The sequence below is a fragment of the Penicillium manginii genome (genome assembly GCF_028828005.1).
Source record: "Penicillium manginii strain IBT 31320 chromosome Unknown utg000009l:1.0-3297300.0:1.0-3298630.0, whole genome shotgun sequence".
Classification (NCBI taxonomy): domain Eukaryota; kingdom Fungi; phylum Ascomycota; class Eurotiomycetes; order Eurotiales; family Aspergillaceae; genus Penicillium; species Penicillium manginii.
In genome coordinates this window covers 2,260,642-2,279,082 of record NW_026643110.1, presented here as the reverse complement: position 1 = coordinate 2,279,082, position 18,441 = coordinate 2,260,642, and the positions used below count along the sequence as shown (strand labels likewise).

Genomic DNA, 18,441 nt, shown 5'->3' with positions numbered 1-18,441 from the left:
ACCGGGGAAGTGGAGAAGTCCGCGGGACTTTCAAGAGGGGCCGCGTCACATGGCCCGCACCGTTGACTACTTTTAAGCACTTTGATATTGGTCAATACATCCACCATGTGAGCCATTGGCGAATTCAGAGAGTATAAAAACGAAGTGGAAACCAAGCTTTTAGTATATCGGGAATAGTTTCGTATTTGGTTAGACAGAAAGAAAACTGGGGGCTGTTGGCCCCGGGGGCCAACAGGGGCCAGGATCTTGCCCAAGTAGGCAAAGCTTGAAGACATTATCTTGACGACAGGATTCCAGGGTGACTTGAGTATTTATTAGTATCAATCGGGTCATCTTTCGTTCAGGTTTCTGGCTTGTGTGCTAAGCAATCAAATACATGTTGCCTGTTGTTGTTTTATGCCTCAGGCATCAATCTGCAATTCTCTCCCCGCTTCTGGATTCCAAGATTTCCATCAGACCAATTTTCATAAGTCAAATGATTCAAAGACCTCGAGATGCAGTACGAAAAACATTTTATTCCTCTAGAGTCTGACCCTCAAATCTTCACAAGTCTGATGCACGACTTGGGTGTTACTCAATCTTTCAAGTTTGTTGATATTTGGTCCCTTGATGCAGACGAGTTGTCCAATATTCGTAACGAGACCCAACACCCCCTCCAAGCTTTGGTTCTTGTTATACCAGATTGTCCGGCATATACGGAGCAAAAAAGTCCAGAAACAGTTTGCCATGATGATTTGATATGGCTCAAGCAAACTATCAATAATGCTTGTGGTCTCTATGCCATTCTGCACTCCGTTTGCAACTCACTCAGCCCTTCAGATATCGGTAGATGACTCTCCCTTGTTTGTTTTGGGGTATAGAATAGCTAACACGGTTAGAGAGTGACTCTTTCCTCGATAATTTCATGAGGGTGGCACCGACTGACCGAGCCAAGTATCTGCTAGAGTCACCCGACTTGGATTCAATTTACAGCAAGGCTGCGTTGGAAGGCTCTTCAGAGCCCCCCCCCGCTGATATAGATGTCGAGTACCACTACATTTGTCTTGTGAATCATTTTGGTTATCTCTTTGAGTTAGATGGTGACAGGAATGGTCCAATATGCAGGGCCCACTTGGAAAAGGACGAAGACGTGCTGTCAAGCCAAGGTCGCAGTATCCTGAAAATGTATATCGACAGTTGTCCTGAAGGGAACTTCAGCCTTTTAGCCTTGATGAAGTCTACTTAGAACTAGTAGGTACTATTATATTATAAACCCCTTCAATGGGTGCCCCATCATTCACCGACATGTTATCGTTCAAGTTAGTTACAACATCCCCACTCCAAACCAGAACGACTGGAAATTCACAGAGTCCCCAAGACGCTGAAATATACAGTGGTGCTAATCTATCACAACCCTTAAAATTGATCTCAGCTCGCGCCTCGAGAGCTGTGCCTTTGGCCCCCGCAACTGCCAGGTGCAATGGTGTGAGATTGCTGCTGGAGGCAATTTGGGTCAGCACCGAACCCCAGTAGAGCCCTTGCTGCATCTGACCAGGCAAACTCCACTGCCCATATGTTATGTTGAAGCTGGCAGTCGGTTGATATCTCATATGGCTCAGAAATACCTGGCCCCAGATGCCATCTGTTCGTCTCTCATTATGCAAGAGAAAGAGTTGGTAGCATTAGAAAGTTTTCGACAACGAGATCGTATTGTTTCAGTTCCTAGGCGCATTGCCCTTGCATAAATTCAGTATTGGAACCTTTTCGCTCTCTCCGATACCGTATTTGCGAAGAAAAGGTGTATTGACTCTATGATATGTCCAGATTTGGACGTGCCTTTGGGAGCTTTATTGGCTGAGGCTTTTCTCGATCACTTTCACAACTTCATTCATCTTGAATGTTCTGGCACAGTCAAAAGCTGTATGGCCCTTTGCGTCTGCGATGTTCGTGTCTATACCTTTCTGGAGGAGGAAATATGCCACATCAGCTTGTCCAAGCTCAGCCGCCTTGTGTAGCACAGTACCGAGGCCCATAAACGAGTATAGTCTCCAAGAAGCGTAATTATTTTGATACATCGTCATTTTCATCGGAGCACCTTCGCCAAGAAGATTCTCCAGCACTTCGAATTTTCTTGATTCACGGTCAATGGCGTGGAAAAGGACTTGTTCCAATAAAAGGCAACGGATATCGTAATTCCCTGGCCACGATGACCATATAAGTACACATGTCTCGTTTCCACATATGGGGTCGCGCTCCTCCTGTGCATTCCAGTGGGGCGAGGAGTCCTCCTTCTTGCTCTCCATGAGAAATCGCTTCAATATCTGTTCATGTCCGTTCAAAGCGGCTAGACACAGCGGAAGAATGCGGGAATCGGGGTCTACCTTATGAGACCAAAAATATTGGAAGGCCGAACGCTGCCAAAATAAATTGAACCATACCAGAAACGTTTGGCTGGAGGTGTCATAAAGCTGACAGATGAGATCCTCAATGGGAATGTATCGATCAGTTGACATATGCCGCACATGGCGAGCCCAGTGCTCTGCTGAGTAGTCCAAGAAAGTATAGACCCCATGAACTGGATGTACAGGGCAATCCTGTAACTTGGAATCGTTGCCACGCCATAGCTCAAATCGATATTCCGACCCACGGAAATCGTCCATGAGCAGGTAGCGAACACATATTTCAGCAAGAATTGATTCGGTATCTGTGCGTCTGAGAGGGTACAAAGAGTTCAGATCATCAAAACCTGCAAAAGAGTTATCTCTAATCAGAAATTCTTTAGCTGTCTGGTGTAGTAGATGAATTCGTCCATCGATGATGATGACAAAAAGACCGCACAGGCTTCGGATGCGAGAGCTTAGCCGGGTTGGATCTAGCTGAACACTGTGAATGTTCGATGATTCCGGCTTCAGGGCTATTCCTAACGCTATGGCCATTTCCTGTACAGTCAATGGCCTACGTGCTCCGCAAATGATGAGAAGAATTTTTTTCACAGTTGCAAATTGATCCGCCTGAACTCTGGCCAGGATATTTGCGTATGCTGCATCCACAGTGGGGGGGTATAGGTCTGATTGACTCGGCATCTGGCTGAAGGCTATTATTAAGAGTCGTACGGATGTCATCGAGTGCTAGGTGTAGCCAAAGATAGGTTCGACTCTCCATTTCCAGAAGTTGAGTCTCGAATCTCTTCTGTACTTCTGACGAAAGTGCTGCTTCCCGGGCCAGCTGTTGCATTTTTATCGCAATGACTATGTCGATTTCTTTCTTGATTTGATCGTTCTCTTCTTCTCCTCTGAGTTGGATCTGTGGCCATGTAGTTGTGAGGGAAGAGAAAAGTGTTTGGATCTCGAGATAAGGACGGCTTGTAACGAAGAATTTGAGACGTGCCTTCCCTTCAAAATTGCCGCCCATCTGTTTATCTTCGAAAGTTACGCACAGATTCTGAATGAGAGTCTCCACATCTTTAGAAGTGCATTCATCAAGAGCATCAAGAACACAAATGATCCGAGGCGCCTTTGACTCCGAGGCGACCTCAAGCAAAATGTTCCACAGCGCGGAAGTCTCATGCTGAATACTGTCTCCGGTCCTTCGGAATAAATCCATTGCGTAAGAGATTAGTGCCGGCTCCTGGGTGAATATCTGATGAAGAAGAGCACATAGAGCGACGTTCAACTGATTCTGCTGCTCTTTGTCCTTGAAAAAGAAGTAACAAACCAATGTTCCTGGCTCCAACTCTTTGAACTCGATGTCTATCAATGACTTGGACAAGACCGATTTCCCGCAACCTGGGTCGGCAGATACCCACAGAAGACCGCTTGACGAGTCATCGCGCCATTTGAGATATATTTGGTTTCCTAAGACCCATTGGCAAGTCCCTGGAGTCCGCGATGGATTGATATCCTTGAAACTCTCATAGTTCGACGTTTTGAGAGCTTTATGACAGCTGTGATACTCTCCAACGAAAGCTGTCGCCTTTTGTTCATTGAACTGCTCCGCCTGCTGATCAAAAACCCTGTCTAGCCGTTCATTGGTGCCGCGAACAGTTTCATTCAAATTTTCTATGGACTCTTTTCGTGGGGTGAGCAAAACTGCATATCTATTTGGGAGCAGGTCACTCACGACAAACATTAGCTGCCAGCTGCTCTTGGATCACTTGGTTGTGAGGCAAATTCCCCAGCAATTCCTTAGCATAAGAGGCCGCTACCAACGCAGCATATCCTTGCCATTGCTTGTTCTTGTGAGTATCGGAGTAATCGCAGATTCCCCGAATGACGATGCACGGAAAATCTAACATCAACCCTGCAGCCTTCATCTCAAAGCACAGTGCGCCGATTTCTGCACCAAGTTTCTCACGGGCTCTCCCATCCTTGATCGCTGAATTTCCAGATGCAATCAGCCCGTAATGAGTGCGGGGAAGATCATCATCCCGAGCTTCGCGTCTGACTTCCCACTCATATGGACAAACATCGCAAGAGCTTTCATTAGCGGGATGGTCATGCTCAGCTTTGAAAAGTCGATCACACTTAGGGCCAGGGGAGTGAAACAAGTTCTTCGTACGATTTGTTCTCTCTGTCGCAGATTTGATATATTCGAAAAATTCAGGATCATCGGTGAGCTCATGAGCTCTGAGGCGGCTGACTGCTGTCAACAGCGACCTAGGCGGGCTATTGAGAGACCCAGTTCTGGAAAATTCACCACCGGCGACATGTTTTCCCATATCATATTGAACAACGCCACCATAAGTGCCAACCGGGCAGCTGATAACGACATCGCCGAGGCGAACATCATTTTCTGAGGATGGGATGCCGCCTCCCACTCCAACCAACAAACCAACCCGCAGTGACTTGGAAAAGGTGCGCGTCAAGTGGTTCGCAACTGTCGTCGCCGAAGAAGTGCCATGCTGGCCAGTTGGTAGACATGCAATGACAATTTTATGCTTGCCAATTCTGCCCAAGATGTACGCATTAGGATCTGTGGCATCCTGCTCATCTAGAGGCTCAAACTCTTCGTCAAGCATCTCTTTAGCCGCCGCGGTCTCGACTGCTAGAGCGCAAATCCAGCCAATCTGGAACTCATTCCGAGATGGGCTAGACATGTTGACCTCGGGATTTGGCGGTATTCCGATCAGAGATGGAATAGCTCGTACCACCTTCGCAGTAGACTTCGAGGCGTTTTTACCCGATATAATACTATTGAAGCATACTTTAGTCCGAGCAAAATATCTCTGACAGGTATGGCCCCGATTATGACACCCCGCAGCACAGTGCGCTGGAAATGGGGCTGAAATGTGGATACGAGTGTACGTACATCCACTCCCATTGGATACGTTCATGGGATGTGTTGCTTCAAGCGGCATGAAATGATCGAGGGATGCTAATTGGACCACCTTTTTTGCTACTTGGACCATGGTCTTGCCTTAATCCAGATTAGTATGTATTTTCTATACAACCTGGGAAATTTGGATACATTGACGCCACGGCCAAGGTACCCCGAATGCTGCCTCGCTGGTAAAACCTCTCATCCGAAACGGAGTATACTCTCTGATGATTGAGCACTGATAACTACTACTATTGTTGTTACTCTGTACTGTCTTATTAACTCTCGTGAATGCTGTAAGCTTCTAATCCTTATACCTAGGTACCAACTATTTTATCGTTTGATCTTATTTTCCTTCTCTCCAGACTTAGTAATATATGAAATAGACTTAGAGCACAAAACTACACCAGGCATCAGGGGGTACATTAGATATGAGTATAGCAGCAATGTATCTACAACTTGTATGACATATACATACTAGTACTACCTAGTATTACGTATCGGGAAAGACCATGGTCCAAATAAGCCAGGGGGGATGGTCTAACTAGCAAAAAGGGTGGTCCAATTAGCACCCCCGGGGGCCTTCAAATGATCGGCACAGCCTCAATATGCCATCTAAAGCGTATAATGGCTCACTTTGTACCTTGAGTCTATTGATTTCTAGAGTGATCGGAGAGATACCTTATATGAGACAAAAGACCTGAAATTTTTGGTGAATGTAACTTTCAACTCAACCCTTACTCAGGAGGGTACAGGCAGGAGTCATGCCCAGATAGATGAACCCTTGGGCCTCCGGAACCACTGTATTAGTAGTTTAACATAATCATTTTCATATCCCTGTAAGCTTTAACAAGTAAATTTCCCTGGTGGCTTCGATGTAATACCATGATTTGGAATTCTCATCGCCAATTGTACATCAAACAAAAATCAGAAAGATCGCAAGCTCTCCGTATGACACAAAAAGACAGAAACAAAAGAGACAAGGAAAAAGAAACCTTGGAAGCAAAGCCAAGCAGGATCGCTACGCGCAGGCGGTTAGCTCTCCAGGACCTCGGGATTAGCTACTCGTATCGAGGCAACCCCATACAGGGGTAGAGACGAGTCAGGGTAGATTGCAGGGCCTTCAGCAAGCGAATGGCTTTCCTCGTTCAAGTCGTCAATAGAGATCTTTGGCAGTTTGGACCCCAGGGGTATGGGACAGAGCATTACCATCTGCCCAGGTGTATATATGACCCAAGTGTTGGCCAGATTCCCTGCATTCTCTCTATTACCTCCAGCACTTTTCGTGAAGGACTCGGGGCTTCCATATCCTTCCTCAAGCACAATATATAAGCAATAATGAATCGCAGATGGAGGCATGGACATCTTCTTGCCGGTCTGTAGTCTCCCAGGAATGTCAACTCCATATCAAGCTGTCGGATCTGAGCCCTAGTATTGTTTGCCCCGACAGTATCTTCAAAGTGATAGCTGTGACTTGAATATCTTGTACCATGTTATTCATCCAGTTGCTTTGACCAAGTCGAGGTGGACTTACTCGCCATTACAACGTTGGAAGTTGTATTGCTTGCGCAAGAGGAAGGATTCTAACCCCGAAGAAAAAATACGTATATTGCCATCCTTTTACTCATCGACCAAGATACATTTCGATTTTGAAAGTGGCATGCTGGCTGACTGTTGAATTGCCGCCATGATAGTGATACTCGAATCCGAATGCAGCTCCAAGTTCTCGTTTTGGATCTGAGCTATGGTTCTCAAATATTAACAGGAATCATTCCACAGTCAGGACGGGTACCCAACCGTTCAGTGGGACCTTTGTCACCAGATATTGACAACCAAGTAGATAAGAAGTTTAGGGGTCACCGAGGCTTTTGGATATGATGAGCCGTCTGGATATAGTCCTTCTTGATGCAGTTGGAAATGTAGCAACGACCTGTTTCATTCTTGAGGATCTTGGTCACTTTCTCTCGTCGAGTCGGACGCAAGAAATGCCTCGAGTTGGACGCAAGAAACTCTTCAGCGCGTCTCGCTGGATGAAGTAATTTCTTTTGGCGACTGTTGCTAGTGTGGTTGATGTAGATGTTTGTTGTTGTCTGGAGCGAGGCTCTGTAAAGGTCAGGTAGGTAGCGATTTGGCTGAAGCGCTCCTCATTTGAACTTGAAGGTCCCTTTCCAGGCCCTGCGGAGGGTGCTCCAGTACTACTGGTACTCGTAGTACTAGTATCCATGGATGGCGATATACTATGGAATTGATTACGTTTCTTGGATCTACTCTGTCATAAACACGCAATATTCGTAACCGAAGCTCAGTCGGCATGTAGGATTCTAACGGACGACCTGCCCATAGGTAGTTACAATTACAGCTTCTGGTATTCAAGCTTGCCCTCGAGCTTCTTCGACTCAGCAACCTTCCGCACCGCCTTGTTGAAGTCGTCCTGGTTAACGGCATCACGGTAATCCTTGATGGTGAATAGACCCCTATAGATCATCAGTTAGAGCACACTCATGCCAAAAGCAATGCAGAAATCAGAGTCAAAACTTACGCTTCAGTCACCACGTTACGCAGATCAGCACCATTCAACCCATCACTCATCTTAACCACGCTCTCAAAATCGATATCACCCTCTATGACGACGGAGCTTGTGTGAATCTTCAGAATCTCCAGACGGCCAACCTCATTAGGCAGAGGGATCTCGATCTTGCGGTCCAGACGACCGGCACGCAGTAGAGCCGGGTCCAGGGTATCGGGTCGGTTGGTAGCCATGATGATCTTCGTCTTGCCGAGGTAGTCGAAACCATCCAATTGGTTGAGCAGTTCCATCAGTGTTCGCTGAATTTCTCGATCTGCCGATGTTCCTTCGGAGAAACGGCGACCTCCGATAGCGTCGATTTCGTCCATGAAGATGATGCAGGGTTCGTGTTCCTTGGCGTAGCCGAACATTTCTCGGATCAGACGGGCGGATTCACCAATGTACTTGTCGACAATCGCGGATGAGACAACTAGGCAGAGAAAGAAGGCATTAGCAGGGGGAAACAACGGTAGAACAAGGGATAATGATAACTCATGCACACCTTTCAGGAAGTTTGTTTCTATGGAGCTCGCCACGGCTCGGGCAAGCAGTGTTTTACCGGTACCCGGAGGACCGTAGAGAAGGACACCCTTGGGGGGCTTTATTCCTACTCGCAGGAAGAGTTCTGGGTTCTTCAACGGCAACTCGATAACCTCTCGCAGCTCTCGAATCTGGTCATTCAAACCACCAATTCCAGCAAAGTTGATTGAACCGGGGTCCTCCAAAGACATGTTGTAGACGAGAGGATCGACCTCGCGCGGCAGCATTCGCATAATGGTAAGCGTCGTCATATCCAGGGCTACACGGGTGCCCTGCTTCATCTTGGCCTTGTCAACCTTTGAACGGCAGCCGACAACGTAACGGGGGCCCGATGAGGCCTTGACAATAACTGTGAAAAGATTAGCTACCGCTATCTTCAAGCTTCGATCTCGATTCGGGACACCCGATGGAATGCAGTGGGGACATACATCGCTCTTCATCAAGCTGTTTCAACACCTCGCCGATGATCTGACCAACACTCTGTAGCGCCTTGATGTTCTCCTCGGAAACATCAAACTCTCGTTGGAGATCCTTGATGCCCATCCGCAGTGATTTTAGCTTAGCTTCCCATTCTCGTAGCTCCAACAAGCTCCTTTTATAATCATCAAGCGCGTGGTCCCGCTCGGGGTCGCTAGCGCCGCTCATGATGGACGGCGAACGGGAATCGAAGGGGCAAAATGCGAAAGGAAGGCGATGAGTGTCGGGTTTGTTGATGGGGGTATTGATGGATGCAATGTCCCCGTGGGTAGATGATCGGATGGACGGATTGGTAGGAAGGGCAGTGGACTTCAACTTGGAGCTTCCAGCACCGCCCGTCGAGGAGCTTCCAGGTTAGTCACCTGACGGTGTGTATACACACGTGACTTGCATCATCTGAGTCAGCGGGCACTGAGGCACTAAGGCAGAAGGGCGGTAAGGAATTACAATGGTCACGTGATACGACCCAAGGCAATAAGGCCTTAAGGTGTCGAGGCTCTCAGGCATCGAATTTCGTCATGCATCCAGCGTTTCCCAACTTGTACCCAGCCTGTGCCCATCCCCAGTCGCCGATGCGACGTCAGAGGAGTCGACCAATGGTCCTTCAATGCTGGTCCTCTTGCGGAAGCTTTACGCAGTCTAACATTACGCCAAAAAAAAACTCTGCAGTCGATGCAGTACTACGCAAGACTCCTCCGTCATGACTAGAGCTACACGACGGATAGCTGCTACCAATAGCTACTGAGCAATAGCAATAGCAAACACATCGTACGTAAATATCGGGAAATCAACAGGACAAACAAGACCCGAGCCGAGAATGGCCCATCTCCTCCCGAGGGACGGGGGATCTCGCAGGTAGAAAAGTCCGCAGACGGTCGGATCAGCCAGCAAACACTGGAGGAGACCGTGGAGGGCCCCACCACCGCATTGGAAAGAATCGGAGGACTAGTTGTGACCTTTCCCGGTGTCTTTAGTATTTAAAGAATCGGGTGTTTCCGTAGCTGTATGCTTTTTTGAATTGTAATTGTTTATTCCTCTTACTCTCTCCCCATATATTCCCCCAGGTAAGTTGGTTGGATCATATCTACCCCGCCATAGCTGCCCCTCCTTATACACATCACTTCACCTCACCACACTTCACCACATCACCTCCCCATCACACATCTTCACCTGAACCAAGAAGGGATAGCACAATATACTAGTAGTCTCCCCTACACATTCAGACCTTCGGTGACCACTGCCCCAACCAATTGCCCCAATCAACACTCCGCTCAAGCAAACCCCCCCTATCCTTCCACCGGACCTGTCATTTTGGGTCATCGGTGAACCTCTGTCCCCCGCCGCCTTGAGTCACGAGTTTACACTCATTAACCCCTCCTCCCCATCTTTCTTCTTTTTCTTTCTTGCAACTGACAGATTTTCCCCCATCTTTCAGACACATTTCCAAAATGCCTATCGCCAAGGTTCACGCTCGTTCCGTGTACGACTCTCGCGGCAACCCCACCGTTGAGGTGGATGTTGTCACTGAGACCGGTCTGCACCGCGCCATTGTCCCCTCCGGTGCTTCCACTGGTATGTCATTGATGTTTTCAATTCCCCAGAGCTACTCGAGAGAACCATTAAACTAACAGTTTCTAGGCCAGCACGAGGCTGTTGAGCTCCGTGATGGTGACAAGTCCAAGTGGCTCGGCAAGGGTAAGTGCTGCTATTGCACCTCATTGCAATCAACGCCTCTTCTAAATCAATTGCTAACCTTTCTCGTATCTAGGTGTCCTCAAGGCCGTCTCCAACGTCAACGACATCATTGGCCCCGCTCTCATCAAGGAGAACATTGATGTCAAGGACCAGGCTAAGGTCGATGACTTCCTGAACAAGCTCGACGGCACTGCCAACAAGGGCAAGCTCGGTGCCAACGCCATTCTCGGTGTCTCCCTGGCCATTGCCAAGGCTGCTGCCGCTGAGAAGGGTGTCCCTCTCTACGCTCACATCTCCGACCTTGCCGGTACCAAGAAGCCCTACGTCCTCCCCGTTCCCTTCCAGAACGTCCTGAACGGTGGCTCCCACGCCGGTGGCCGTCTGGCCTTCCAGGAGTTCATGATCGTCCCTGAGTAAGTTCCCACCCAATCGTACGTTCAATTGGTGAAATAGAGATGCTAACCTATGTCTTTTCAGCACTGCTTCCTCTTTCTCCGAGGGTCTCCGCCAGGGTGCTGAGGTCTACCACAAGCTCAAGGCTCTCGCCAAGAAGAAGTACGGCCAGTCCGCTGGTAACGTCGGTGACGAGGGTGGTGTCGCTCCCGATATTCAGACCGCCGAGGAGGCTCTTGACCTGATCACCGAGTCCATCGAGCAGGCCGGCTACACTGGCAAGATCTCCATCGCCATGGACGTTGCCTCCAGCGAATTCTACAAGGAGGACGCCAAGAAGTACGATCTCGACTTCAAGAACCCCGACTCCGACCCCACCAAGTGGCTCACCTACGAGCAGCTGGCCGACCTCTACAAGTCCCTGGCTGCCAAGTACCCCATCGTCTCCATCGAGGACCCCTTCGCTGAGGACGACTGGGAGGCCTGGAGCTACTTCTACAAGACCTCCGACTTCCAGATTGTCGGTGATGACCTGACTGTCACCAACCCCCTCCGCATCAAGAAGGCCATTGAGCTCAAGTCTTGCAACGCCCTTCTGCTGAAGGTCAACCAGATCGGTACCCTGACCGAGTCTATCCAGGCCGCCAAGGACTCCTACGCCGACGGCTGGGGTGTCATGGTCTCCCACCGTTCCGGTGAGACCGAGGACGTCACCATTGCTGACATCTCTGTCGGTCTCCGTTCCGGCCAGATCAAGACCGGTGCCCCTGCCCGTTCCGAGCGTCTGGCTAAGCTGAACCAGATCCTCCGCATTGAGGAGGAGCTCGGCGAGAACGCCATCTACGCTGGCAAGAACTTCCGCACTGCGGTTAACCTGTAAATGCAGCTTACCGTGATGGAAGCTTGCACCTTTGAATCGGGTGGAAACGAGCGAGAAAAAAAATCGATGACTCGCCATCTTTTATGATTATGAATTTAATAAGATCTCTTGAATGAAGACAATTCACTATATGGAGTGGAGTAATCATAAGTAGTCAGTATGCTAGTAGACCAGGATTCTAGGCTGTTGCCTCAACATATGTTACATATCAGCCTGAACAGTGTAATTACTATCACTTCTTATAAATACTCAAACTCCTACTGATCCTACTAATAATAATACTACTACTGCTGATACTGCTGATACTACTGTTCTATAGATCACGCTGGTCGGGCACCAAGTGCCCCGAGATCACGTGCCATCCCACGGCGATAAGTGGCCCACATAAAATTTGTCTTGCCCCTCCAACCTTTTGTTGGTGCAGGTATCGCGGACTCGATCTTTGTCCTCCATTACGTCTTGCGTCGCATTCCCCCCCCTCCTTCTTTTTCTTCTTTTTTTCTTACCTCGTTCACCGAACGTCTCTCATTTTCCAAAATGCCGCCTTCGAAGTGGGGTAAGTTCTTATCCTGCGACTATCAGCCGCCCTCGTTAGGGCTGCCGCCGTGGCAACTCGATGCGACTTGGGCAACTGTTACCTACCGCTCTGATACATACTTCCGGGATGCTAATTGTATATTCTCTATCCGATAGACGAAGAGGAGGACAGCGACTCTCCTCCCGTTATCGCCGCTCCCCGCCGCCGATTCGACGATGAGGAGGAAGACGAAGTAAGGCCAATCCAGCGATCTCGCCATTACAGTTCTCTCCCATTCAGGATACGGCACTGATCCACCACTTTTCAAAAAACAACAGGTTCTCGACTCTTGGGACGCAGCCGAAGACTCGGAAGTAGAGCGCGAGAAGGCCAAAAAGGCCGCAGAAGCCGAAGCCGCGAAAAAAGCCGCCGCCCTCGCCAACAAGAAAACCAAAGCCCAGCGCATAGAAGAGCACCGCGAGCAGCGCCGCGCCGACGAAGCCAACTCGGGCGACTTCGACGCAGACGAGACGGAAGCCGAGCGCCGCGAACGCGTGCGCCAACAGGAGCAGGACGCCGACCTCCAGCACGCGGCGGATCTGTTCTCAGACGTCGACCTTAAGCGCAACCGCGGCGCACCCAAGGCCATCGTCGTGACTGACTCGGCTGACCCCACCAACTCAATCGATCTCTCTTCGATGGCCCTCTTCAAGCCCACGACCAAGGACCAGTTCGCCCGGCTGTCCGATATCCTGATCCCGCTCATCACGCCGCACTCCAAGAAGCCGCAGTACTCGCTCTGGGCGCAGGACTTCACCCGACGACTGGTGAAGGAGCTGCCCAGTGCGGAGATCAAGAAGATGGCCAGTGCGCTGACGACGGCTGGTAACGAGAAGCAGCGCGAGGAGCGCGCGGCTGATAAGGGAAACAAGAAGAGCAAGGCTGCTAAGACTAAGGTCTCGCTTGTTTCGAACCGGGATAACCAGATCGATAACAATGCCTATGATGGTGATGATGGTCTTGCTGATGATGACTTCATGTAATCATGATGAGGATGAATGCTTTCTTTTCTCTTTTTCCTTTCAGCACGAATGCCAATGTGTATATCCCGCCATCTCTGACTATCATCTAGCATGAGCAAATAGATCCATTCAAATATGCCCTTTGCTTTTTTCTTCTTTCTAGAAGTCGTACTCCATTTTTCATATACATCAATGCCAACCTGATATAAAATGACTTCCCCCCCACCAAGTACTAGTACGACCCTCATTCCGACTTGAAGAATCCATCGCTTGCATTGCACCGAGACAAAAATATAAACATGACAACCTAGAATTTGGACTGTCTCCCAGAAATGAAGGCGGCAAACTCCACGAGCTCCTGTGTTGGAATAACGGTATCCCTTTCTCGATGTGATGTTTGGCCTTGGCATCGAATGGCTTTTGAAACTTTGAAGTGAAGTGATAGAAGTGACCTCTCCCGATCGGTTGTACATAATTGAGGAAAGGCCACAAGGTTGAGGTTAACACACTTCAGGATATCCCAGAGTGCTCCGATATCAGTCAAGGATATTTGGATGTTGGACAGAGGACTTTCGCTCGGATATAGATACTAGACGACCAATCTGGAAGATAGCCTGGATTGGGATATTCTCTTACTGGAGGCTTTCAATTGCCGAGACCAGACTTAGGACCCCCGGTCATTGGTCATAGGGGATAGCATAAATATGCGGGTTCTTCGCAACGTGCATCATAAATTTAATGATCTAGATATTGAATAAGTATGTTGATCTTAGAGAAGGAAAATGGTCAATGGTACTTACCTGATCTTTTTTTCCAAGACCACTGCAGGTTTCTTTGGCGTCCAACGCACCGTTGAACATCTTGAATCTATCAAGTGATGCCATCCATGGATGCCATCATGATCTTGTCCTGATGAAGCTTGGAAATTCACGCGATCTAGCCCTTCGACCTATAGATGCACAGGGAGTAGCTATTTACCAGAACTTGAAGACTCCGAGTCACCAGCGATATATAGACTTGCGTTACGTTGCGGAACTGCTTCCGACGAATCTTCCCCCGGTTCCAAGCCTTGTTTCATACAAGTTTCTCCGCTCCAGGGACATGCCAGTGACCGAAAGTGCGGGTCTTTCAACCGCATTTGAAGATTGCTAGGCTAGCTAGGATTTATTACTTACTCCAATAGCAGCACATTCTAGAGCTTATGGGAACTTCACTTTGCCATTTGGGACAAGCGCAGGCTGGAAATTGTCGTAATTAATACACTTTTGCTTTTTCAGTTCGAGGATAGCCAGTGGGGAATAAATCCGCTCGGACCTTGGACCATTAGGACGATAGACTAAATTCTAGATAAAGTCGACGATCGATTCGTTGTTTTCCAACCAGGCCTGTCGAAATGTGATCACCCGAGACCCCCTTGGGAAATTTCCAGCTTTGATCATCAGTCTGACAACCTAGGTGACTCAGATAATGGTAGGCTAATAGACAGTCTGGTCAACCTCGTCGTTTTGTATGCCCATTCCCGTAAGAATATACGTCGCGTTGGTGAGCATCTCGATACCCGCTGACCGTTAACTATTTCAGTGGAGAGAGATCTGGGAGGGCCAGACCGGCGGAAAGAAAAAGTGGACTCTTAGTTAAGGGCCTGAGGCCTTAATCGGATGATCAGTCCCTAAATCCTACAATCCCTGATCCCTGACCGACTCGCGTGTTGTTTGGCGAGTGCACTAGTCACGCACACAAATGATGTGCAGGTGTAGTGGCTATGACTAATGTCAAATACTTCTAACTAGGGCATTGTGCCCGGAGGACTTGGGCCTCGAATTGGGGCTGTGTTATGTTCGATCTGCCCTCGACTGAATGCGTAATATCAATTTGATAGCAGACCACTCAGTGCCCAATGGGTAAGCCTCATCGGAGTTATGTACTGACGAGACTACCCTCTACTTTATTGACTTCAATCTACACAGGCACGATAAATCCGGGCGAGGGACCAGACGGTAAATTGGAAAATAAACACATTGAATCGTGCTGGAGTGGGAATAGAGACAATAAAAGAGAGAGAAATTTCCACTCAGCTCCTTTTCTTCGCTCGCGTCAATAGGAAGCCGAATATCAAACTCCGCCGACCGACCCACGCAGTTCCGAGAACACGATTTGGAACGCGCGTAACAAACAGATAGTAGGTGCCGGTCCCCAACCCAGCTAACAACGCTGCGGATGAAAAACAAAGCAAGCAAGCGAACTTGTAGAAATCCACAATCACAGAAGAAATGCGAAGAAAAACGCCCCCTTGACCAAAGTATCGGCGTACGGTACGGCTTCAATCGCAAACCCACCCCCTCCCTCACACCTACGTACCTATCCTACCACGGGCAAGACATGCAGTCGGTTTCGCTTAGGACTCCTCGGCAGGCTTGGTCTCCTCGGCGGGCTTCTCCTCGGCCGCGGGAGCCTCCTCGGAAGCAGCGGGGGCAGCGGACTCGTCCTTGGCACCCTCAGCGTCCTGGCTGTCGGATGAGGTCCAGAGGGTCAGGTTGTCCCGCAGGAGTTGCATGATCAGAGTGCTGTCGCGGTAGCTCTCCTCGGAGAGGGAGTCGAGCTCGGCAATGGCATCGTCGAAGGCCTGCTTGGCGAGGTGGCATGCACGGTCGGGGGAGTTGAGGATCTCGTAGTAGAAGACGGAGAAGTTCAGGGCGAGACCGAGGCGGATGGGGTGAGTGGGGGTGAGGTCAGTCTGGGCAACTTCGGTAGCGTTCTAGATGGGGATAATCAGCAGATGTTATAAATTGCGGCGAAGGTAAGAGAGAGAGAGAGAGAGGGAGAAATCATACCTTGTAGGCATCGTGGGCAGCAGTGGCGGCAACCTTGCGCTTCTCGCCAGAGGCGAACTCAGCGAGGTAACGGTGGTAGTCACCCTTCCTGTAAATCGAGAGGATTAGTTAATGCATCAGAAAAGCAAGGTCGGAGATAGTGGACGAGGTAAAAGAGAGATGGGGAGAAGCTTTTCCTTCCGGTTAATCACGCACATCTTGTAGTAGAAGACCTTGGACTCGCCAGTCTCGGCCTTGGGGATCAAAGAGTCATCGAGAACATTCAGGACATCCTGGCAGACATCCTCAAGCTCCTTCTCGATCTTATCACGGTACTCCTTGATGATACCGACGTGCTGGTCGGAACCCTTGGACTCCTCCTTCTGCTCGATGGAGGAGATGATGCGCCAGGAGGCACGGCGGGTACCAACAACGTTCTTGTAGGCAACGGAGAGGAGGTTGCGCTCATCGACAGTGAGTTCGCCGCCAATCTAGAGAATGGTCAGTTTTTTATCCGCGTGGTAGAGATAGAGTAGCGGAATCCGTGGAGTTGTCGTACCTTGGCGACTTCCTGTTGAACTGGTTAGCCCGGGCGCTCAGATAATAAACAACAAGCGGGACGGATGCGACTGACCTTCATGTACTTGACCATTTCTGAAGGGAAAGCACCCTTGCGTCAGCATGCACCACTTTATTAGAATCGGACACAGTCAATCTTACCATCGTAACGTTCGGCCTGCTCGCAGAGCCGCGCGAGGAACGTCTTGCTGATGAGGGGGTTAGTAGTGTCACGGGGGTGGGGGAAATGGGCGTCGAAAGAGCATGGTTTGGTGCTTACTTCTCACGCTGCATTGCGACGACAGAGGTTAGCGATATATCCAAACTGAGAGGGAAATGACAGGATGCAGGGACCAGGATGAGGAGATGGGAATGATGGAGATGTGTGAGAGGGGGTTGAATGCGATGGCGGTGACGAGACAGATGATGGATGGAGGGGTTGAGGGGGTCGAGGAGAGTGCAATACATACTTCAGAACCCATGGTGGATGTGTGTATGGAAGAGGGAGATAGTTGAGAGTGGTGGGGTTTCGAGGAGAGGAAAGATGCAGAGGAGGAAGTTGGTTCAGAGGATCAAGTGGGGGGGGCGAAGACAAGACAAGGAGAGAAGATGGCTGAGTTGAGGGTCGGCTGAGTTGAGAGTTGTGTATGTTTGGTATTGGTTGTGTATTGCTTGAGGGGGGAAATCACAACAATACTGTGGGTACTAGGTACTTTTGTTTTGCCCGTGTCCCCTGCATGGAATCAAGTATTGTGTACTCTCTGTGTACTATCTTCCGGACGTGGATGGTCGCCCAACTGGCCCGCCAGTAACACAATTACATAAATACGAGAATATATTACACCCTTTGGGCGCGGCTCTGTCAACGCCCAATAAGTATCACTTGACTCCGATCTATACAGAGTATACTGCATCTATAATATGCATATATACCAATACTTTGAATATCCCAGGGCCATCGGAGAGATCCTTAACACTACCGCTGTTTGTCGAGTCCACTGACACTACCACTACCCGTAGGTCCGGCGATCCTAACCTGGTGGGCCTCTCATTTTTGGCGAGACCCTATGAGACTGGCAATACATAATTCCTAAAATAAAGGCTGATTTTCTACTTCTTGCTGGTACTACACTATAGAGCATGTCTAGTAGTAAAGCAACCTCAAGTCTCGCAATGACGATGATGCAACAGTATCGAACCTTCTAGCATTTACTGCCTGACAGCCTTAAGGCAGAGGATATGATGTAGTGGCCAGCCCACTCGCCAATCTCGTCACATGTCATACACAGCCCGAAGGAGGGACTCTGGCGCTGGGGGTGGCTAAACTACGGAGTAAATTATACTATTCGCATGCAAAAACATTCCAATGCTTACATTTGTGTAGAAGTTCAAGTTCAAGTTCATGTCCAAGTTGTTGCGATTGACTCTCCTGGGGCATCCTAGCATCACCTGACATGTGCCAGTGGACAGGGCCACATGATAAATTTAGAGAAATGCAGAGATGCTTGCAGCTTTGCGTTTCTGTACTTCGCCAGAGGGCTACGATTGGGCACGCCCATTACCCCGATCCCGAAAATGCAATGCAGCCTCAAGGCAAGCCCTTCTCCGCATCCTCAGGACCGGATCGGCCTACACCGACCATCAGTATCAAGTATCCGCCAATTTCAATCAGACGATCCTCATTGATG

The 18,441-nt window shown here is 49.2% G+C and overlaps 5 protein-coding genes across 5 annotated transcripts; 2 read left to right on the top strand and 3 right to left on the bottom strand.

Moving 5' to 3' along the window:
• Positions 1-1,826: 1,826 nt before the first annotated feature.
• N7533_012566 (purine and uridine phosphorylase) lies at positions 1,827-5,074 on the bottom strand (the record flags this gene model as incomplete). The annotated part of the gene is given in 3 exon segments (XM_057109216.1): positions 1,827-3,073; positions 3,093-4,046; positions 4,099-5,074. The coding sequence occupies 3 exon segments, from the start codon at positions 5,072-5,074 to the stop codon at positions 1,827-1,829; spliced, it is 3,177 nt and encodes a 1,058-aa protein (XP_056954317.1).
• A 2,574-nt stretch (positions 5,075-7,648) lies between these two features.
• On the bottom strand, positions 7,649-9,046 carry rpt4 (proteasome regulatory particle base subunit RPT4; the record flags this gene model as incomplete). Its single annotated transcript, XM_057109215.1, has 3 exons — positions 7,649-7,769; positions 7,835-8,750; positions 8,830-9,046. The coding sequence occupies 3 exons, from the start codon at positions 9,044-9,046 to the stop codon at positions 7,649-7,651; spliced, it is 1,254 nt and encodes a 417-aa protein (XP_056954316.1).
• Positions 9,047-10,326: 1,280 nt separating this feature from the next.
• Positions 10,327-11,846, top strand: aspf22 (enolase acuN; the record flags this gene model as incomplete). The annotated part of the gene is made up of 4 exons (XM_057109214.1): positions 10,327-10,450; positions 10,517-10,573; positions 10,647-10,986; positions 11,051-11,846. 4 exons carry the CDS (start codon positions 10,327-10,329, stop codon positions 11,844-11,846), a joined length of 1,317 nt encoding a protein of 438 aa, XP_056954315.1.
• A 537-nt stretch (positions 11,847-12,383) lies between these two features.
• N7533_012563 (eukaryotic translation initiation factor 3 subunit J) lies at positions 12,384-13,406 on the top strand (the record flags this gene model as incomplete). The annotated part of the gene is made up of 3 exons (XM_057109213.1): positions 12,384-12,402; positions 12,540-12,616; positions 12,702-13,406. 3 exons carry the CDS (start codon positions 12,384-12,386, stop codon positions 13,404-13,406), a joined length of 801 nt encoding a protein of 266 aa, XP_056954314.1.
• A 2,374-nt stretch (positions 13,407-15,780) lies between these two features.
• N7533_012562 (14-3-3 adaptor artA-like protein) lies at positions 15,781-17,047 on the bottom strand (the record flags this gene model as incomplete). Its single annotated transcript, XM_057109212.1, has 7 exons — positions 15,781-16,140; positions 16,217-16,304; positions 16,412-16,686; positions 16,755-16,766; positions 16,830-16,849; positions 16,916-16,962; positions 17,034-17,047. The coding sequence occupies 7 exons, from the start codon at positions 17,045-17,047 to the stop codon at positions 15,781-15,783; spliced, it is 816 nt and encodes a 271-aa protein (XP_056954313.1).
• Between the last annotated feature and the right edge of the window lie 1,394 nt (positions 17,048-18,441).